At 43.5% G+C, this 23,313-nt stretch overlaps 1 protein-coding gene across 3 annotated transcripts in view; it reads right to left on the bottom strand.

The window, feature by feature from the left end:
- Positions 1 to 5,180: 5,180 nt before the first annotated feature.
- Positions 5,181 to 23,313, bottom strand: part of ERCC6 (ERCC excision repair 6, chromatin remodeling factor) — a 46,486-nt gene continuing 28,353 nt past the window's right edge. For 2 of the 3 annotated variants that reach the window (XM_075841836.1, XM_075841838.1), the window contains 12 exons: positions 22,857 to 23,033; positions 21,287 to 21,403; positions 20,931 to 21,026; positions 20,316 to 20,534; positions 19,068 to 19,178; positions 18,816 to 18,935; positions 17,884 to 17,978; positions 15,634 to 15,779; positions 14,912 to 15,373; positions 13,198 to 13,387; positions 12,020 to 12,098; positions 5,181 to 7,210 (listed from right to left, as the gene is read on the bottom strand). In XM_075841836.1, coding sequence (XP_075697951.1) covers positions 6,794 to 7,210; positions 12,020 to 12,098; positions 13,198 to 13,387; positions 14,912 to 15,373; positions 15,634 to 15,779; positions 17,884 to 17,978; positions 18,816 to 18,935; positions 19,068 to 19,178; positions 20,316 to 20,534; positions 20,931 to 21,026; positions 21,287 to 21,403; positions 22,857 to 23,033 — 2,229 coding nt within the window. In that variant the 3' untranslated portion in view covers positions 5,181 to 6,793. The remainder of the gene's footprint in view (positions 7,211 to 12,019; positions 12,099 to 13,197; positions 13,388 to 14,911; positions 15,374 to 15,633; positions 15,780 to 17,883; positions 17,979 to 18,815; positions 18,936 to 19,067; positions 19,179 to 20,315; positions 20,535 to 20,930; positions 21,027 to 21,286; positions 21,404 to 22,856; positions 23,034 to 23,313) is intronic. The other variant, XM_075841837.1, reaches the window with a different exon arrangement.

The raw sequence follows: 23,313 nt of genomic DNA, 5'->3' as shown, positions 1-23,313 counted from the left end.
CCGTCATCTAAGTAGTCCTCGAATCAGACGTAGTCCAACAACCAAACCTATAAAAAAAAGCATAAACACAAAAAAAACCCATGCGGTAGTCTTAGATACAGGGCCCATTAGACAGATCATACATGGGCCATGTATCTAAGCCTACCATAAGGTACAGAAAAAATGGGGAATATCCTCCAGCTCACCTTGTCACAAGTAGGGTATGGTAGTCAGCGCACGGATCCTCGTGTCGGCACACGCAAGGGAAACAGCAGAAAAAGAGGAGTTGAAACCAGCGCTGAGAGTGCAAAATCTGTTAAAAACGGGAATCTTCTTCCAAGTTTTAATGTAGCTTTGTTAAAAACAAAACAATGGAATACGAAAAAATAGTAGTGACGGGCAGGTAATGTCCAAGGTACAGAGAGTGATGAGGAGAGATACGCTCTAACTGGAGATGCCCCGTGCAGTTAGCACGTATATAGGCGTTTGCAGCGTGCATCGGGGTTTGAGTGCAGAAGCTGCTTCTGCGTGAGCAGCTCTGCACTAATCTGTGTGTCGGCTCTCTCTACAAGTGTCGACACCTCTATGACTTCATTTCTTGTGGTTTTTTTAATGAAACTAAACTTACAAGTGCAGTTCTGCTCACAATAAGGGTATGTTCACACGCTTAACAAAAAAGTACTGAAAATACGGAGCTGATTTCAGAGAAAACAGCCTCTGATTTTCAGGCGTTTTTGAAGCTGAAAATGAAATTTGGAGCTTCTTTTGAGGCTTCTTTTCAGGCGTTTTTTTAGGTGTTTTTGGAGCTGTTTTCAATGGAGTCAATGAAAAACGGCTCCAATTAAGTCCCAAGAAGTGTCCTGCACTTCTTTTGACGAGGCTGTATTTTTACGCGCCGTCTTTTGACAGCGACGCGTAAAATTACAGGTCGTCGGCACACTACATCGTAAAGCCCATTGAAAGTAATTGGCAGATGTTTGCCGACGTATTGGAGCCGTTATTTCAGACGTAATTCGAGGCGTAAAACGCCTCCATTACGTCTGAAAATAGGTAGTGTGAACCCAGCTCTCTGCCCATGTGCGTCGACACCTCCCCACTCTTTCTCCCTCTGTGGGCTCCTTATCTGGGCAGATAAGTTACTGATAGTTTGTTTTAACTATTTACGCCTCATGCACACGACCGAGTGTGCCGTCTGAGTCCCGTTAGTGATCCGAGTAGAGTTAGGACATGTTCCATCTTTCCTCGGATCGGAGACTCGGACCATTTGTCACGGACCTAATTCACCCACTAAAGTGAATGGGTCCGTGAAGACTATCGGGTGCCACTCGGATGCCGTCAAAAACGGCCCGAGTGGCACAACGGTCGTGTGCATGAGGCTTCTTCTCTCTCCTGGATCCCCTGTGAGGGGAGAGTGAGGAAGAGAGCGAGAGAGAGAGAGAGAGAGAGAGTGAGGAAGAGAGAGAGAGGAAGAGAGAGAGGAAGGCTGAGAGAGAGAGTGAGGAAGGCAGAGAGAGAGAGAGGAAGGCTGAGAGAGAGAGAGAGTGAGGAAGGCTGAGAGAGAGTGAGGAAGGCTGAGAGAGAGAGAGAGTGAGTGAGGAAGGCTGAGAGAGTGAGGAAGGCTGAGAGAGAGAGAGTGAGGAAGGCTGAGAGAGAGAGTGAGGAAGGCTGAGAGAGAGAGAGAGAGAGAGAGAGAGAGAGAGAGAGAGGGAGAGAGGAAGGCTGAGAGAGAGAGAGAGGAAGGCTGAGAGAGAGAGAGAGTGAGTGAGGAAGGCTGAGAGAGAGTGAGGAAGGCTGAGAGAGAGAGTGAGGAAGGCTGAGAGTGTGTGTGTGTGTGTGTGTGTGTGTGTGTGTGTGTGTGTGTGTGTGTGTGTGTGTGTGTGTGTGTGTGTGTGTGTTTAGCAAATGCCACAGCTTTTCTCCTAGCCGGTGGTGTCATTTGGCCCTGCACTAGTGGCACGTGCCCTGGGTTTTTTTTGTATATCCAATCACCCCTTTTAATGTTATGCGTATCTTCACACCACAGATACAACTGCATATCGGCTAACAGGGTAGCAACCACAACTGTTCAAGGTAACGGATGTAAAATCTTGTAAAAGCACGCCACCCCTGGACCCTGGAGAAATAGAAATGTGTTCTCTGGAGTGATGAATCCCATTTCACGATGTGGAAATCTGATAGACAAATCTAAGTTTGGCAGATGCCAGGATAACACTACATACTGGAATACATAGTGCCTATTGTAAAATTTGTTGGTGGAGGGGTAATGGTCTGGGGCTAGTTTTCAGGGTTTGGTCTAGGCCCCTTATTTCCAGTGTAGTGTTAATGCACACAAAGACCTTTCAGACAATGGAACAGTATAGGGAAGGCCCTTTCCTGTTCCAGCATGACTGTACCCCTGTGCACAAAGCAAGACATGGCTTGAGGGGTTAGCTGAGAAGAAACTCGAGTGGCCTGCACAGAGCCCTAACCTGAGCCCTATCCATCCAACACCTTTGAGATAAATTCGTAAACAAACCAGACCCTCTGGTACAATATCAGTGTCTGACCTCACAAATGCTCCTTTGGCTGAACGAGCATAAATTCACAGACACATTCCAAAATCTGATGAAAAGACTTCCCAGAAGAGTGGATTTTGTTAGTCAACTCCATATTAACGCCCATGGATTTGGAATGGGATGTGCAATAAGCGCATATAGGTTTCATGGTCAGGTGTCCATATATTTTTGACCCTCTAATGTATGACTAAAATTGAGAGGTATGCTATACTTATGATGGGGCAAATTATTTAGGGATGATGCTAAACTAAAAGACATGCCGTTGAGGAAAATATTCTTCACATCCCCCGGTGAGACAATAAATATCCCTTGGTCAATTAGTGCCTCAAGTAATTTCAGTCTAGCAACCCCCTGCTCCTAGTATTTCCTGCTTGATCAGTAACTGTAGAGTTTGCTGTGGTAGATTTTAAAGCCTTATCCTTACCCTCTTATCTATTGACAGCTCACAATTTATTGGTGTAATCACATATATCGGTCCTTGAAAACCATTGCCAAACAAAAATATCATGACAGACGAGACTATACGTGCCGACTGCTACATGGAAGGCCAGATTCACACGAATGAGTGCAAACGCGGATGTGAAAAGTTGCCGTTTTTCACGTCCGAGTTGCACCCACGCGGGTCCCGTTTTCACGGATCCCCATGGACGTGAGTCTATCGAGGGATCTGTGAAAGCGGAAGAAAATAGGACATGTTCTATTTTTCAACGGACCCTTCACACGGTCCATTGAAATGTCGTCCGTGTGAACGGCTCCATTGAAATACATGCGTCCGCGTGCCGGCCGTTGTATCAATGGCGGTCCCAGCATATACGTCAAACCTAGGCCAAAAAATGTGGTGTGAACAAAATGAATCCCAGTTCTCTCCCGTGTATAACCATACCAAATCTAACCTACATTATCACAGGTCCCCATGTTTTTCTAATGTGCCTCCTGCCTTTATAGTTGGTATGTGGGATCTGTAAACGGGCGCAAAGCACCTGTGTATAAATATTTTTATTGTAGGCATAAGAGCAGATGGAGGGGGGGGTGGGGGGGCTAAAGAGACAAAAACTAGTGACCGGTAATAATTAAACACAATCTGCGTTATGGTCCATGACATCCATGTAAAATGTACCCATGTCACAGAAAATGGTCCCTGGTGGTGCAGCTGGGGTCCTTTTATTTCAGTCTTCTTGTTTATTTTTTATCTTCCTGGGGTTGGAGGAAGCTTGGTGATCTGTGTCTTCCCAACATTTCTCTATAGGGAGATCACAGATAATAGTTATGTAATGTCCACTGGCCATTAGATAGCTATTATCAGTGATCTGCATACAGAGGAATGCTGGGAGGACACAGATCATGTTCTCCCAGCATGCCCCTCACCCCATGTGAAAAGATTTTTATATAATTCACATCCTATAGAAGAAATATAAATGCTCCTTCACACCGCGGTTTGCATTTTATAAAGTTTAATTAAATAAATTACTGAATCTGAAAAAGAAGAAATAAGATATGCAATGTGTCATTTCTTTTAGCAGCAACGAGGTAGATATAGATCACCAAAACCTTATAATAGTAGCATGAGATATCCCCCGTAACATTTTTACAAAATATAATATATGGCTTACACTATAAGGCTCTGTTCACATCTGCGTTGGTCATTTCTGTTGTTCCGCTTCGTCATAGGAGCGGAACAACAAACATTATGGCAGTGACGGATCCATCACGACAGACACCAATGGCGCACGACGCAACCCATTGACTTTAAGGCTGGGTTCACACGACCTATTTTCAGGCGTAAACGAGGCGTATTATGCCTCGTTTTATGCCTGAAAATAGGGCTCCAATACGTCGGCAAACATCTGCCCATTCATTTGAATGGGTTTGCCGACGTACTGTGCCGACGACCTGTAATTTACGCGTCGTCGTTTGACAGCTGTCAAACGACGACGCGTAAATTGACTGCCTCGGCAAAGAAGTGCAGGGCACTTCTTTGCAACGTAATTTGAGCCGTTCTTCATTGAAGTCAATGAAGTCGTATATTACGAGGAGCTGCTTTTACGGCTGAAACGAGGCAGCTGTTTTCTTCTGAAAACAGTCTGTCATTTCAGACGTAAATGACAGCTAGCATGTGAACATACCCTAATGGATTTCGTCGGGTGATTTGCCAGACAAAATGGCGCCGCATGCCGCGCTGTTTTATCTGGGATTGGTGGAGTCTACAACGGAGGTTCCTAGTGGAGCCTCTGACGCAAATGTGAATACAACCTAAGACAGTATTTTTTTTACCCATGAAAGGCTGAATTACTATAAACTTACAGGAATCATTAGCTCTACAGTGACTCTTTGTACAGCACCTTAGTCACAGAGCAAAGTCATAAGTAGATCACAGGTCATTGTTTCGGCACAATCTGCACTTACGTAGGTGTCACCTGCCCTAAACACGGCAGCTGACATCTTAGTTAGATTCCAGACGCCTCACAGATTCTGATGCTTTTTATTTTTTTCTTCTAGCCCCCACCGTTCCCGAGATATCGGGTCCGTTAGTTCTGGTGTCCGATATGCAAATGAGGCCTTTGACTGTCAAGTGGGCGGTTACCCCTTATCAAGTGACAGGTGTTACCCGCCCACTTGACAGTCAAAGGCCTCATTTGCATATCAGGCACCAGAACTAACAGCACCGATATCTCAGGAACGGTGGGGGCTAGAAGAAAAAAATAAAAAGCATCAGAATCTGTGAGGCGCCTCCAATCAGATGTCAGTTTTTTTTGGGCAGCTGATAGGTTCTCTTTAAGATCTGCATTATTTACATATTATCACAGAAAGATACATTCCATTCATAAAATTGTCTTTCCGACTAACACAAATAGCAAGAGATTATTACTCACGGTTGTTCATGTTATTGGTAACATATGTGAGTATACCATTAAAAAGGAGTTGTCTGGTTTAGAAAAACGATTTTCAAATACCCTATTAGGGCATTCTCCATTAATAGAGGGGGCTTCCTTAATTGGGACCATCAATTACTTGGTCCAGAGAGAGGCTACAAAGATCTGAAGGACCAGGCACGTTCATGGATTACATGGACAGTTAATTTCAATAGGCGACATGTAATGCCTAATCTTCCCTGTGGTGGTGCTGCTGATAGATTCACCGGCAGATAACAGCTGATCGTTGAGGACACCATATGATCAGATTTTATGAGGGGAACCCAACTAACAAAAAAAGGACTGTCAAAAGCAGACAATCGTTTTAACGGTCGCTAGCGTCAGTCCTGGATACTGACTGTTTGGGTTTCCTATTTTTGGTTTTACTGCACGGAAAACTATTTAAAGGAACACTAAATGCAGAAAATGCAAGAAAAAATGTACACAAATTCCAGCAATTAAAGTCCAAGCCAATTTTGGCTTTAAAGCCCGAGGGGATTTTTTTTCCTTTTTGCCTTCCTGCATTCTGTCAGCCATAACTGTTTTATTGTTAAGACTACGCAACTATTTGGCCTTTGCAGGGAAGAGTTATTGGTATTATTTTGGCATATATAAATTAACGTACAATTTTTATGAATTGCATATAAAAAAAACAAAAAACTGTTCCGACGTGTATTTTTTATGTAGTTTATAAAACCTAATAGATGTTATTCCTTGTTCTATGCCTTTTTATTCCCTTAGGGGGTTGCTATTTTTTTTTTCCTGTTAGGCAACTGGCTACAGAAGGAGCCTCCTACCACCGCAATAGAAGGCCAGGAACGTGAAGCCTTTCTCCTCCAGCCAATCTTCAATATTTCTACAAGAAGGTTTATTTCAGGAACATGTAGGAAATCTGTCAAGTTCTGTAAAGTTCTCTCCTGTTCACTTTTATCATTCATTTCTAGATTTAGTGTTCCCTTAAAGACGGTCGATGTACTACACTATTGGGCTATACGCATGGATGATACGGTTGGATGGCTAGCTTTTGTATCGGGCTGTTGTGTTGTACATAAAACTGCTCACATGACTGAATTGTATCGTTTGGAAATTTGTAGAACTAATTAATTTGGATAAAATACTGTTTAAAGGAATAATTTGACAAATTTAAAACAATACACAATGAACGGTTACATAAAAAAAAAAAAAAAAGTATGCTGCACAAACATCAAAGTTGTCCACCGTTTTAGGAGCGGAGAACATCTTCATTTTTGTGTATAATTATCAGCTCCCGGTTTGCGGTCAGTAGCGGACAAAGATAATTTCTTGACCTATTATACTTGATACTGCTGCTGTGTAAATGACAGGGAAGTATCAGCGGAAGTCAGGTCGTAGCCTCCAGACTCCGGCACCGTCGCTTTTTCTATGAAAGGTGCACAATTTGCGCAGCAGTTCTCGGAAGACACAGGACTGTGAGGGAGAAAGCTTATGCTCAAACTCCTGCAGCACTTCTCGAGTGTTTGCTTCTCCATCTTGCTGCGCTTGGAAAGCTATGAAGTTTCTCATATCTGCTAGTAACTCATCGTGCTCTGTAGGATCTGCCGTCGGAGTTCCTCCTCCGTCCTCGCCGTCTGCTCTGGGAGGAAGGATTAGGTGATTTCTTGCCTTCATACGAGCGAGCAAAGTAGATGAAGAGAGAGCAGAACTATTTGAGTCTGAGGCTTTGGTCTCTCCACTGAAGTGAGATGGGGTAACGGTCTTGCGTTCTTCTTGTTTTTTGATATTTAAATCCTGAAAGGAGAAATATAGAAATTGCAGAAAATCCTATATAAACAGCATAAGAGAATGTTCACCTTTCCACTACCCTGTAAGTCAATGTCTGACCCTGTATAGAGCCTTGAAATCCATCTGTGGGCAGCACTGTTTCGGAGTGGTTGCTCCTCATCAGCACAGAGTAGGGTTCTGGTTGGCTGAATGAGATTTCTTTGAAGCATCTCTTGGAAGGTCCTGATTCTCCTTGTGGCGATCCAGCTCGTAGGAAAGTCTTAAGAGCTATGCTTCTTGGTGAAAAAGTATACAATATAGCCGTCCACCAGAAGGAAGAAAATCGTCTTTCTAGCGCCACCTATAAGTGAACATTTTCTTCCTTCTGGAAAAAGAGTGATTTTGCATATTTTCCCAGGGAGCTTTGGTCTTAAGACTTCCTACCAGCTGGATCTCCATAAGGAAAATCAGTACCTTCCAAGAGTTGAGATATAAAGGAATGGCTAGGAGATTTCATCTCTAAAAGCTGCAGAACTATGAATGCAGCTCTGCACTGTTAACTGCAACTTCAAATCAGTACAAAATAAGTAACGTAAAAGCTCCACATGGCGACTAAAATAAAACCTAAACACATGGATTGGTTACTAAACTTTTAGTCCTAGGAGCCAAGGGCACCCAAATAATTATGTTTAACCTGGAGTCCTGAATGCAATGTATTTGAAAACGCGGAGTCATTTGAGATTTAAAGGTGAACATACACTTTAGTCTGAAAATTATCCAAATGTTTAATTAGTCTTTAAAAGTCCTTTAAGAAGACGACCAGGGAAATGCATTGGGTTGAGAAAAAAGAGCTCTCAACGTCAGAGACATTTACCTTTTAATAGGCTTGATTAGGGATTATTATATAACTCAGGATGCAAAAAGCTCTGTAATAAGGCTGCTCGTACCCGGTTGTGCTGCGGTGATTGCCGCGCGTCCGAGAACAGTGCGGCAAAAAACCCATGCAGGTTACCGCGGAAAGTACAGGGGAAACACATGGTTTCTATGTGCTTCACCTGTGTGCAGTTTTTTCCGTGCGGTTCTCAGCCAGCCGCACGGCACTTTCCACCGTACAACCGGTACGTGATCAAGCAGCCTTAACGTATTTAGCATAACAGACACTAAATGACCACTAAATATATTTCTCCTGGCAAGTCCCTTTTAAAATAACTTGAGTTAAATTGAACTAGCGCCACAAAGTATAAGGGCTGATTCAGACGAACGTGGCGTTTTTGCGCACGCAAAACACGGCGTTTTGCCTGCGCAAAAGCCACTTGACAGCTCTGTGTGGCAGCAGCATATGATGCGCGGCTGCGTGCTTTTCGCGCAGCCGCCATCATTATGACACACCATTTGGATGTTTGTAAACAGAAAAGCACGTGGTGCTTTTCTGTTTACATTCATCCTTTTGACAGCTGTTGCGCGAAACAGCCACTTCAATGGGTGCGTGATGCGCGAAAAACGCCGAGATATTGAACATGTCGCAGTTTTTACGCAGCGGACAAACGCTGCGCAAAAAGCATGGACTGTCTGTACTGCCCCATAGACTTCTATTGGTCCATGCGAGCTGCGTGAAAACCACGTGGCCTGCACGGACGCAATTCACGTTCGTGTGAATCCGCCCTAACTATAGAATGTCCTACAACAAGGGTTATCAAGAATTATAATAGAAGAGAATTTATGCCAGTATTATAGCATCAAAAAGTCACAAATTATATTAGACACCATATCAGTGCAATCATTTACGACTTTTTAGTGTTTTACGCCAACTTTTACACGTTGAAAAAGTGTGTGAGACTTAGTGTAAGGGGACGGGGCTACCCACGGCCTGCAAATTCATTATAATTAACGCCAGAAACGGCACCTCTTAATAAATCAGGCACATCTTACTCCAGTGCTCCTCAGATTAAGACCGGTGTATGAAACGCCAGTCTTAATAATTTCCCCCTTTAGCTGCTACAACCACTGCAAACAGATTTTCCTGTCTCAATAGTAACGTGTTTGTGCTCCTGTGATTGTAACGTGTTTGTGCTCCTGCGTTTGTAACGTGTCTGTGCTCCTGTGATTGTAACGTGTCTGTGCTCCTGTGATTGTAACGTGTCTGTGCTCCTGCGTTTGTAACGTGTCTGTGCTCCTGTGATTGTAACGTGTCTGTGCTCCTGCGATTGTAACGTGTCTGTGCTCCTGTGATTGTAACGTGTTTGTGCTCCTGCGTTTGTAACGCGTTTGTGCTCCTGTGTTTGTAACGTGTCTGTGCTCCTGTGATTGTAACGTGTCTGTGCTCCTGTGATTGTAACGTGTCTGTGCTCCTGTGATTGTAACGTGTCTGTGCTCCTGCGTTTGTAACGTGTCTGTGCTCCTGCGATTGTAACGGGTTTGTGCTCCTGCGTTTGTAACGTGTCTGTGCTCCTGTGATTGTAACGTGTCTGTGCTCCTGTGATTGTAACGTGTCTGTGCTCCTGTGTTTGTAACGTGTCTGTGCTCCTGCGTTTGTAACGTGTCTGTGCTCCTGTGATTGTAACGTGTCTGTGCTCCTGTGATTGTAACGTGTCTGTGCTCCTGTGTTTGTAACGTGTCTGTGCTCCTGCGTTTGTAACGTGTCTGTGCTCCTGTGATTGTAACGTGTTTGTGCTCCTGTGATTGTAACGTGTTTGTGCTCCTGTGTTTGTAACGTGTCTGTGCTCCTGCGTTTGTAACGTGTTTGTGCTCCTGCGATTGTAACGTGTTTGTGCTCCTGTGTTTGTAACGTGTTTGTGCTCCTGTGATTGTAACGTGTTTGTGCTCCTGCGTTTGTAACGTGTCTGTGCTCCTGCGTTTGTAACGTGTCTGTGCTCCTGCGTTTGTAACGTGTCTGTGCTCCTGTGATTGTAACGTGTTTGTGCTCCTGTGATTGTAAAGTGTTTGTGCTCCTGTGATTGTAACGTGTCTGTGCTCCTGTGATTGTAACGTGTCTGTGCTCCTGTGATTGTAACGTGTCTGTGCTCCTGTGATTGTAACGTGTCTGTGCTCCTGTGATTGTAACGTGTCTGTGCTCCTGTGATTGTAACGTGTCTGTGCTCCTGTGATTGTAACGTGTCTGTGCTCCTGTGATTGTAACGTGTCTGTGCTCCTGTGATTGTAACGTGTCTGTGCTCCTGTGATTGTAACGTGTCTGTGCTCCTGTGATTGTAACGTGTCTGTGCTCCTGTGATTGTAACGTGTCTGTGCTCCTGTGTCTGTGCTCCTGTGATTGTAACGTGTCTGTGCTCCTGTGATTGTAACGTGTCTGTGCTCCTGTGTTTGTGCTCCTGTGATTGTAACGTGTCTGTGCTCCTGTGATTGTAACGTGTCTGTGCTCCTGTGATTGTAACGTGTCTGTGCTCCTGTGATTGTAACGTGTCTGTGCTCCTGTGATTGTAACGTGTCTGTGCTCCTGTGATTGTAACGTGTCTGTGCTCCTGTGTTTGTGCTCCTGTGATTGTAACGTGTTTGTGCTCCTGTGATTGTAACGTGTTTGTGCTCCTGTGATTGTAACGTGTTTGTGCTCCTGTGATTGTAACGTGTTTGTGCTCCTGTGATTGTAACGTGTTTGTGCTCCTGTGTTGAACGCGGAATATGGATACAGAATTAGTTGGAATTTCCAGCCGACCGGCTTCAGACCTAGGGTATTTTAATGCATCTCGGAGATATTCTTTGCTTATATAACTCATGAGAAATTAATTTTCCATGTTCTATAAATTTTAGACAAAAAAATTAGCACTTTTCAAGTAAATTTACCAATCTGCGCCCTGTAAGGGTTGATCTATATTGGTAAGCTATTCCAATTACAGTACAGACATGCTGTCGGACAACTGATGAGATATACACCGGATAGGTCATCAGTACATGATTTGTGGGGGTCAGACACACCGGACCCCGAACAATTAAGCCGCTCTGGCTGCCTACAAGCACCGGACGTCCACGGCTACAGTCATGGAATAGCGGCCGAGCTGCAGTAGTGTATTCAAGTGAATAGGAGCAGAGCTGCAGTTCGGCCGCTATGCAACGTACGGAGGCAACTGCTTCCGGCTCCGTACATTGAATAATGGGCCATAACATCCGGTGCCCACAGGCAGCCGGAACAGCTGATCGTTGCGGGGTCTGGATGTCGGACCCGCACCGATGATATACTGATGACCTATCCGGTGGATATTGGACAACCCCTTTAATGTTCTCAAATACTGTATATGGTATAAAAATCAATGGCCACGTTTCTAGCAACAATCTATCCTGGTGTTTTTTGTTTCTCATAATAATTTCCAGTTACATGCTGGAGAATTCCAGGCAGCGTCCATTCATGTGAAAGGATGCAATCACTAGAGTACAATTATAAAACACACGTAGCGGCTTCATTGAGATCAATTAGATGCAAATCTGGGAAAAAAAATAAAAATAAAATAAAAAGATTCCTGGGAGATGGCAATTACTTCCCAGCACTGCGGTCTCTCTTGGGCCGGCTTCAAGCACAGAGATCACTGTCAGTTTGACTTTGAAGCAATTTGGGCTGTCACATTAGTGTTCTTGATCCTTGCCCAGCAGAGATCACAGCACCAGGAAGGAGTCCTCCTATAATGGTCTCTGAACACCTCCCCTCTAATCTCCTTATGTTTCAACAGTAAACACAACACGATCTCATCTATATTTCACGACGTGCAGCGAATAAACAAGAACTCCACATAATGCGCGGCCCATCAGCCCTGAAGAAGGTACAAAGGGTCAATTTCCAAGCCGCGAGATCCTGGTATGACATGAACCTTCCCATATCGAGGCCATTTTTACCTTGCACTTGTCCTGAGGGATCTTGCTTTCCGGCACATCTGCGCGATGTAACAGGGGATTCTTTTTCTGACCAAACCGTCTATAAGGAAAATAGATAAAACTGTATTTTCTTATATGCAAAAATTAAAAAAGTTAAAGTGAATACAAATAATACCAAATACATTTTCCTGAAAGAGTTACTTTGTATTCTCGGATAAAGACGTCTTTTTCTATTTTGTTGCACTTGGCAATTAAGTTACACACACAGCGCCATCTACAGGTCATAGCTGGAAATTGCACTGGGAAGAGCATGTTTGGTCTGTGCTGAACTACTGTGTGACAAATATGCAACAAATGGGACTACTTTATCATTGAATTCAGAACTATCAGCACTTTGTCTGATGCAATAAGTCACCTAGATAAAGCCAGGGGTCACCTCTTACCATTGTATATTTGATCGTATGGAGGAGATCCACAGCAGAGAAGGCGCCAAAAAGCACTGACCCTCAGGCCCCATGCACATGACCGTAGAATTCGTCCGTAATTACGGATCCATTCATTTCTGTTGCCCACGGACACCTTCACGTATATATTTACGGGAAGGTGTCCGGGCCGTAGAAAGCTTCCGCAAAAGATAGGACATGTCCTATTTTTTTATTTTGCGGACCGTGCTCCCATACTTTAGAATGGGAGCACGGCCCGCAAATGCGGGTGGCTGCCGGCTGTAATCACGGACCGTGATTACGGATTTACGTCCATGTGGAAATAACGGACAGCACGATGACTCCCGCAACTCAATGGGGCTATTCACACATCCGTGTTTTTTTTTCTGGAGAGTGTCCATTGCGAGAGACTCACTGCATGTCCTATTCTAGTCTGTCTATGCGGACTACGTCGTCTATTGAAGTCCATGAGTGAATGAAAATAATGGAGAGCACACGGACGACATCTGTGGACTGTCTGTTTTTTTACGGACTGTCGCTAAGCAAATATAAAAAAAATAATAATTAAACCGGAATGTGCACGAGAAACATGGACGACACATGGATGCCATACGTGCGTAAATCACGGACGCATGGAACGGACACGAACATGCACATAGAATTAAAATCCGTGATTTAGGGACGCAAATTGGACGCGCTCGTCTGAACGAGGTATAAGGCTGGAGGCCGCCTGGTTTTATATCCCTATGCACATACCTAGTTCCTGCACCGCTGTTTGCCCCAGTCCATGTTGGGATCCCAGAATAGGCAGCATGGCATCGTTGGCGAGAAACTTTCAAAACTCGCAAAGCCTCCTGGGCGACTCTGCTGGCTTCTTCTTCCACGAGCACATAATCTGGATTAGAGGAATCCATAATGACATCATGTTTCATCACACTGTGAACACCTAGGGAATGTACGTATTGGTTAGAACAGTGAAGATTATCCGTTACCATCTCTTTATAGTGTAAAACTTACTGACTGGGAACATCCACTAAATGTGCAAAACCTAAATCTATCGTCAGAAAATGAGAAATTAAAGTGGGCCTCCAAAGTTACTCTCCCGCCTGTTCTGACACCGGTCGTGGAGGGCCGTAACTGTACAATACCCATCCGTTAGTTTTCAGCACAGGTTTTATTTTAATGGGGGAAAACGACAGCCATTAAAAAAAATAAAAAAAATGCAAAAAGTGCAACCACGGTCTCTGCATGCAGCGGCACTGCAAACATCCTACTAAAGGGTAGCAAAATAAATGCTGTTAAAATCCGGTGTGCATTTCCACAAATTCTTTTTTCATTCGTTGTGGCAGCGGGTACAGCTGCCGAGGCGTGAATATACCTTTATAGTGTTTATATTTGTGTGCCGCACAACACACATTACTTTGGATACCAGACAACACTGTTTACATCTCCTGAAAGGTCCTTAGAAATTACAGGGGTTGTCCAGGCACAGGGCAGTTTTTCATACTGATGACCTATCCACAGGATGTTATCGGTATATTATCGTGGTGATCCGGTACCCGCACCGATCCGCTGTTTCGGCTGCCAACAGGCACCGGATGTTCGTGCCAGAAGCAGATGTCTCTGGTCACAAATTGGCGAACATGCTGTAGCTCTCCTCCTATACAAGTGAATAAGACTAGAGCTGCGGTACGGCCGCTATACCGTGTACGGAGACATCTGTTTCCGACACCGGCCACTGCATAACATCCGGTGCCCAAAGGCACTATAGTGTACGCATGCGCTGCTCCCACAGGAGCAAAAGGAAGGTCTTCGGCGGTGCGACATCCGGCGCCATTTTCATGTGGACCGGAAGCCGCAGCCGGACAGTAAGATGATTACTTCCGGTCGCGGCTTCCGTCCATATGTTCCGAAGCAAGGACTAGGAGTGGACGGAGCGGAGGCGGCAGGAGCGGGTAAAAGTCATGTTTGTGTATGTTCGTGTTATAACCACTGTATCTAATCCTCCTACACTGTACATTCGCTCAAAAAATGGCGGCACACAGTGTAGGAGGTTTGAACATTCAACACTCTCCTTTCTCCTAGCACTAGCCAGAATAAGGGAGGGGGGATTGTGTGAGGACACTAGAGCGAGTGTGTCTTCTCCAATTTTGCAGCATAAAGCAATGACGTTGCTTTACCACATGCCAATTCTGCAATTTTTGGAATTGCTCCCTCTAGTGCCCAGCACATGGAAATGTTATAAATTAGAATCTAATTTATAATATTTCCGGACTTGTGAAAAAATTAAAAAAATTAGAACAATGTGTAATTTATATACTAACAGTTTAACTGGAAAAAAATATATATATATGTTTTTCTAGCGACACAGTCCCTTTAAGAAGATGATTTTTAGGATTGAGGTATATTAAATCACTAGAACATGGGCAACAACTTTATAAAGAAATCTACACTTCAATGCATGACCTACCAGACTTTTTGAAGAGCTTCTCCAGGACGTACTCATCGCTCGTCTTCCTGCCCTCCTCCTGCTCTTCTTCCACCTCCTTCGTGAATGGCTTTAGCTTGACTAGGTGAGAGATCCGCTCCCCCTCATATCTCACACCTTTTTTTCTCCTTTTGCCCCTTTCCCTGTGCTTAGTTTTGGCTTTGTGTTTGTGATGAAGTTGTGCCGGAGCAGAAGACACTGACTCTTCGCTTTCTTTGATGGCTCCCAAGTTAGAATCAGGATTTCTACCTGCACTAGACATATCCGCCACTTCCACCAACTCTGCAGTCTTTGTGCCAGGAGACGGAGTAGCACCCCCTAATGGCCAGGATGTGCTAAGCTCACTTTTAATTGTATTCCATGAACCCTCTTTCGACATGCCATTGACTCCTGTTACCAGCTGTTTTTTAGGATGTTTTGACGGTCTAACGTCTGATCCAATTCCTATATAAGAAAAGAAAGGTGTAACAAGGATAAGACCATTCCAGAATTAAATGTATTCCATATCAGAGGTGAGACTGGTGATGTGTGTACAGAATACATGTAACATACTTTATATAATATAATTTTATAGCCGTATTACACAGAGCGATGCTCTGGAGCGTCTCCGATGTTACCAGCAATATCCGGTGTCATTTTCTCGGGGCGCAGCACATACATGTGACTATTGGGACGTACATAAGTCCTTGCTATTTAATTGGTACCTGCAAATATAGCACTTGTTTCTGTCCCTTGGTTTGCGTCTGGACTGCTCAGGGTGAATAGTTCATATAGATCATTCGATTTGAAGAAACGTCTCTGCTTTGGGTCTTTCAGAACTCGGTTGGTTAAGAATTGCTTAAAGATTTGCCTATGAACCCAGAAGAAAAGACGTCACATGCATGCTAGGTTATCATTGGAAAACTAAATATGTGCCTGTAAAAACAGAAGAAAGAAAATCCATACATTCAGAAAATAAAAATATAATAACTAAACATTAGTGAAATAGAAAAAAAATGGCCCTACTTGTTAAAATCCGCTGCAATCTCTCCCCCATGCAAAACCCACCCTGGACAAAGTGTTAGTGCCATTAGTTTAGAATTAGGGCGCCACATTTCTGGACCATAAAAAGAGTGGAACTTCTATTGTAAAACTACTAACATTTTGGAAACTTCCTAGTATGTTTGCAAAAATCTGGGTGGGTTATCTGTTTTTTTTTTTTTTAAATGGACGGCCTACCCTTGGGATAGGTTAGCAACGTAAGAAAGATCGGTGGAGATCTGACACTCTGCACCACCACCGATCAGCTGATTGAAGGAGCCGCGGCGCTTATACGAGCGCCGCAGCCTCTTCATTGTTTTCATGGTTCTTCTACTGGTTCGTACTTGAACGTGAAATGACATTTGTATTCTGGGACAGTGGTGCAATACCTTGCACAGCCACTACAAATGTAACGGCGCGTGCAATTATAAACAAGTGCTGCGGTCCCTTTAAACAGCTGATCGGTGGGGGTGCCAACAGTCGTACCCTCACTGATCTAATATTGATGGCAGCTACCATTATCAGTTCTAATGGGTCCAACATCTAGAGACATAATGAACGGGCCCCGCTCAAATACAATATTATCTTGAGGTGCAGCAAAAAATGTGAAAAACTACTTCATTTGTGCTAGCAAGAAAAGGAACACATCTAGAAGAATGCGCACACCCGATCTATAAAGAATAGTATATATGTTATTGTACAAATGCAGAATACCACAGACAAATACAAACATTTCAAAACCAACTTCATATCCGTAGCAAATCAAAATGGATCGCTGACGTACAAACCCATAATAGGGTACACAATAAATGAGGGTCAGGGGAAAACAAAAATACACTATATCTATAGCGTGTGATCTGCTACCAGTGACCAAATAATAATTTGTCCATCAAGGACATACCAGAAAAAAATCAGTGCGTTCACTTTATTAGCAGCCTGTTGATTTTTCTTGAAGTTAAAGGGGTTTTTCAGTCCCTACAAATTGATGACCTATCCTCAGGATAAGCCATCGATAGCTGATCAGCTGTCTTTTCTACTTGCTCGCTGTGAATAGTCGACACACAAATAGGGGTGATTCACATGTACTGCAGCTTTCTTCTCCCATTGATGAACACTACACCACCTTAAATACAGCTGATCAGTGGGGGTCCCCAGTCACACCATGACCGATCAGCTATTAAAGGGGTTTTCCACCTTCTGACAACTGATGACCTATCCACCGGATAGGTCATCAGTATGTCATCGGTGTGGGTGCGACACCCTGCGGGCAACGGATGTTATGGCACATAACGCTATGTACGGAGCCGTAAGCAGTTGGCTCCTTACATAGCATAGCGGCCGTGCTACAGCTCTGCTCCTATTCACTTGAATACAGTACTGCAGCTCGGCCTCTATTCCGTGGCCGGAGCCAACTGCTTCCGGCATGTACGTTGAGTACACGGAGGCACCGGACCAGATGATCGGTGCGGGGTCAGGGTGTCGGACCCCCACAGATCATGTACTGATGACCTATCCAGTGGATAGGTCATCAGTTGTCAGAAGGTGGAAAACCCCTTTAATGACCTATCCTGAGGATAGGCCATCAATTTTTAGGGACTGGAAAACCCCTTTAAGGATTACTGGTGATATCAGTGCGGGAGGAAGTAAAACTGTGAGTCTGCGTCAAAAAGGCATTCAAAATAAGTTACGAATTCGGGATTCTACACTTTAGTCCAAATTATTGTTCCATTCTAGTCCATTGAAGCCCAACAAGACACGTTTTTGGGTTTTCCTAAGTACAGCACAGGTAATTTAAGATTTTTTGTGAACGCAATTGCCACGGGTATGTGAGAGCTGGAAAATATGACCTTTCGGGGCAGAGAAACACTGATATCCAGCTACATAGCAATGATCATTGTACATTCTGCAGTGAATAGCTATGTTACAGTCAGTACCTGTGATAAATCTTTTCCTCTATAGTTCCTGCTGTGAGCAGCCTGTATACAGTAACTTGTTTTGTTTGACCAATTCTCCATGCCCTCTCTCGAGCCTGACAATGAAATAGTTTAATAGCTTTTTATTAACAATTTGAATGAAGACAGACCTGTATAATACAATAGGTGTGCGACACTTAAAGAGGATCTGTCATTAGTTTAGTAATGCCCTATCTCCTATCTAATCTAATAGGCGCTGTCACACTGATAATACTAGTGACAATTGTGTCCCAAAACATTTATTATTTGAAAAGTTATGAGCTTTATTCTAAATATGCAAATGAGGCTATATTAGACAAGTGGGAGGTAACACCAGCCATTCTCTGGAGGTGGAGCCTCCTCACAGCCTCTGACGCTGTCCAATCAGCATGAAGCTGCTTCACACAGTGTGAGAGACTGAGGCTGACGGGCAGGGGGATCACTTCAAATAGTCATATTTCGGGCTGTGGACCACCTAGAACAGTGGTATATGAAAGAGAAGATTCTAATCGTTCATATGCCACCAGAATCGCAGTTCTAGCTGTGAAACAACCGGAGATATCACCAGTTGAAACCACAGTCGGGAATGGAAGCTATATACTAGACGATCATGTTGTGTTGCTGGGCAGGGAAGGGGGAGAAGCTGTATGCTGATTGGACAGCATCATACAGAAAACATGACAACGCTCAGAGTGAAAAAAAAGAGTCACCTCCTATTTGGCTATTAGAGACACATTTTCATATTTCGAAAAATGCTACAAAGTTTGCAAATAATAAATGTTTTTGAAAAAACAAATCACACTGTAGTGATCAGCATCACAGCGCCTATTAGATTAGTTAGGAGATAGGGAATTAATAAACTAGTAACAGTGTCTCTTTAACACTATAAGAAATTCCCTAAAACTCCCTCTTACTTGTGTATCTGTGCTGGGATTCCAGTCGGGATCGTAGATGACAACTCTATTGGCTCCGGTGAGATTCACACCCAGTCCTCCAACTCTGGTGGTAAGAATGAACACAAAGATCGAGGAGTCCTGTAACACACACAATCAGGCTGACAACAACAAAGCAATAGCGAGCGGCGTGAATTGGTAATTACAATCTTCCAGTATCGGGGCGCACGCATTATTATACGTATACAAACACTCGAGTACAATTTTAACTACCTCGTTAAACTTTGTGATCAGAGGCTGTCGTGATGCGATAGTTGTAGAGCCGTCCATCTTCACGTACGTATAATCCTTTCTCAGTACGAATGCTTCCAAGATGTGTAACATCTAATAGGTAAACATTTATTTCCAATGAGACAAACGGTTAAAGCTGTTGAGGTTTATATAGAACGGGGAAAACGGCAAGCGCTGCATATGATGGAAACCCGCGACGCCTGATGGAACCCATTGACTTTAATGAGTTTCTGACGGCATGCAGCTACAATGACGGAATCTGCGACAGATACAGATGTGTACAGAGCCTTATATAACAAGAACTGGGACACAATATTTTTATACCAAGGCCCTGTTCACATCACGATTTGTGTTTATGTGTAGTGTGTTTGCTGGGAAAGCTCCCGAAGTACACTCTAAACGTGCCGCAGACGGAAGCCACCAAAATAGTGTCCTTCTGGCCTCTGCCTGGCTGGGAATAGTCAACATGGTGCAAATACAAATAAAAAAAAAAGTACGGAATGGTGATTTAGACTGCGTTACTCCACACCGTGGAGTCCAGTAAAAAAAAATGTAGGTATTCATAAATTTTTTTTAAAAAATATGGCAGCCTTTCCCGGCGTATACGTTACTTGGAGACAAAAAGTTATGTGATCATTTTCAAAAAGGATTAGACAATTATAGCTGACGGCATTGGGAGTCATAATTAATAAGATGACGGAGTTAAAGTGATGCGGTGAATTTAGCGGACAACCCTTGTGGGCTCAAGAAGGAATTATTGTTCCCCGTGTGACTATAATCACCCAGGGAGTGTGAATGAGTACAAAGTAATTGAAAAGATTATATCGACCATGTGGACAAAAAAATAAATAAATAGTGAATCCTGGAATTAGGATTGTCTTCTTCAGTTTTAACGATAGGCCAGGGACTCTATCAGAAAAGGGACCAAGTTTTTAGGTTTATATTTAAAATTTGTATTTTTTTTAAATATCTGTTTAATACCCTGCCACTCCAGCATGAACGGTCCCGTGGTCCCTGCCAGCCTCGCCGCAGCGATCAGGTGCCATATCGACATGTGACCACTGCAGCGGGTGCCATACATACTGGAGGTCAATAATTGTCTTTTAGAGGTCATGTGTTGTCATCGCTGCAGTGATATAAACAGAGGTCCATGGGGAGAGGCGAGAGGAGGGAAAAGGTGAATATGGGCATATTTGATATTTTAAGCCCCAAGCAGCTACATTTTCGAACCTGCCGTGACTGAGTAAAAAGGAGTACTCGGTGTCCTTGCCGATGCCAGATTTTCAGGAGCGACTCCACCACTAACATTTTTCCCGACCGCTTCCAGTAACCAAACTGTTCTCCTTCTTCTAGACCCTCGTCTTTGACTCCCTTAAGAATTTTATTCCCTCCTGTGAACAGATCCGGGTGATTGCAGATTTTTCTCAAAGCAATGAGACCAGGAAACACCTGTAAGAAAGGGGTGAACCGATTATGATCCAACATGATGGCCTATAGTTGAAAATACGATCCAACCAATGACAACCAGCAGAAATATACCGCCAAACTGGCCAATGCGTGAAGGTTAAAAATGTCCTGCTAAAATTTTAAAAGTTTCCAAAATGCATTATCAACTTTAAAGGGACCGCAAATTTAAAGGGGACCATTGAAAAGGTATTTATGGGCTTTTTCTTTACATAGAAATTCTAAATCATGTCATAGAAATAGACTTTACCAATGTAATTGCTTGACATGGAAACAATAAGTGACAAATTCTTAAACTATTTGAATTGTGCCCCAAAGGATCTTTGTTAATTAATTCAATTAATATAAAGGGGGTCGGTCCTATTTCTATGGAGGACTTACCTGCATGTCCCCATTTAGTATCCCATACACTTCCTTGGAGTCTATAAAGGTCTGGTAAACCTGTCTCTGCTCCTCTGTCAGCCGGCAAAAAAGAACCTAAAGGCACAAGGAGTAAAACTAATAAGACAAAGCTCTAGCCCGGGGCTAAATCTAGACTTCTTGTAGCGCTACGGATGGATTTAATTTTTTGAGTGACAGCTGCAGTCCACAAGATTGCATGCAGTTCATTGTACTCATGTGGACTGCAGCTGTAACTCAATAATTAAAATCGATCAGTAGCGCTACAAGAAGTCTAGGTGTGGCCCTGGCCTTCCTATTTGATGTACAAAGCGCAATACAGTGACAATGTCGGTCACCTGTTCGTTCTTATCGGGAAGCGACAGGCTCATCTTCACATCGGCCTTCAAACGTCTCAGGAGATAAGGGTTTATGGTGTCGCGCAGAACACAGGCACATTTGTATGCGGTTTTTACCTAAGATGTAAAAATAGAATTTTATTAATTTCTTTCAAAGTACTCAAAGTCGACGCTTTCTCAACGAGAGGTTATACTAAACTTGTATGGCTAAGAATAGAAAGCCTCAGGCGAACCTATTAACCAAAATGACTTGTGTAACCAACATCTAGAGGTGTATTCTGCGCATAGAATTAAAAACCCAAATCCTGCCGACAGCTGTCAGATTCAGTTTTTATTTCCATTACCGCTAAACGTATTCTTCTTTAACAAATAAATGTTTCATATGCCCTGCAGGTGAATTTGTTTATTAATGGTTTATGGATTAGACAGATTAGGATTGAGCACTCTGATGCTAATCCAGTTGCAACAGAGTGAAAGTGTGAGATGGTAAAGATCCTATCACACGGCTGTAAAAGCGAGCGCCGATCAACAAGACAGCTCAGCGATCGCTGGCCGTTTGCTACAATTTTCGGCCACATGTGTAACGATTCCAGTCGCAGCCCGGTGCCCCGTGCGTAGGACTTCCAATCGGTAATCACTTTAATGTGAGCCTTGCCCCAATGTGAACCGCCTGCTAACAGGGGACAATCTTTTATCAACTTTTCAATGCTCGCTTCCTGGCGTAGAAAAATCGCAAAACGACACAAAAGTCCAAATATGCCGAGAAATTGTGACTTTTGTTGTGCCGTTTCCGCTGGTTTTTTTTCTTCATGGGTGGGGCTTAGTGGGAGGAGGTGGGGCTTAGTGGGAGGAGACGGGGCCATCTGTAGCAGGACACATTTACTATAATTTATGCCAAAAACGGGTATAAATTATAGCGGAAATCTACGCTAGCTATATAAAGGTACATCTATATATAGCTGTATAAGGACTTGTTTTTTGCGAGATAAGTTGTATTTTTTAATGGTACCATTTAGGGGCTACATAGAATTTATGGATTAACTTTATTAACTTTTTTGGGGGTAATGGGAAAAAAGAGACTTGTCCTATTTACTTGAATGGGACAGTGGCGCAATACCTTGCACGGCCGCTTCAAATGTAATGGCGCGTGCAACTATGAACAGAAATAAGAACCCTGTAAATAATGAAGAGGTCGCGGCCCCTTCAAACAGCGGATCGGCGGGTGACCCCCACCTACCTAATATTGATGGCCTATCCACAAGATAGGCTATCAATTTCTATAAATTGATAAATTAGTTGTGTTTAATGTTGAATATATACGCATACAAACTTTGAGGTTGTAAGTGTATTATAGAAATCAGGACTGGTAACGGGTTAAATTAAAAAACAAGAAGAAAACGTACATCTTAGTCAGGTCTAGGTAGCAGCAACTACACATTGTAGGGTTAAGTTCCTACAACCTGTTTGAGAAGAGATTATTGCAGCAATAGGGGATACGTGCAAGAACTTATGTGTACAGAGCTCCCCAGTAGTCACAGCAGGATCTCACTCCCCAAGAAAAAGGCCGTACCTGAACAGGAGAAGCATTGGAGTAACCTCCCATGGTAATGGGTACAGAGAACTGCTCCATGAACACCGGGAGGGTCCCCAGTTTTCCGGGGAAGACAAAGTCGAATAGAGACCACAGCTCTCGTAAATTATTTTGCATTGGAGAACCAGACAGAATTAGACGATGAGGCGTGCGAAACTGGTAAGAAAAAGAATGTGAAACATCAGTACACAGAAAGATTATTTTTTATCATTCCGAACGCTCTAATAACCGCGGTATATGAGGCTGTTACTTATTTTGGTATATTCCAAATAAAATCCTGTGTTTTTTTCCTTTTTAAAAAGCACTCCCAGCAAAAATGTTTTGAGCCCCCGTTTGTAATCGACGTGCCATAACCGATACCGTGGTTAGAAAACTCACCTAGGGCTTCATCTTGAAGTTTCGGGCCCCCGCTCCGGGTTGCCGTTCAGTCACATGA

The sequence above is a fragment of the Rhinoderma darwinii genome, chromosome 11 (genome assembly GCF_050947455.1).
Source record: "Rhinoderma darwinii isolate aRhiDar2 chromosome 11, aRhiDar2.hap1, whole genome shotgun sequence".
Lineage (NCBI taxonomy): Eukaryota > Metazoa > Chordata > Amphibia > Anura > Rhinodermatidae > Rhinoderma > Rhinoderma darwinii.
Note: the sequence above shows the minus strand (reverse complement) of the source record. Positions and strands in the feature narration are given on the sequence as shown.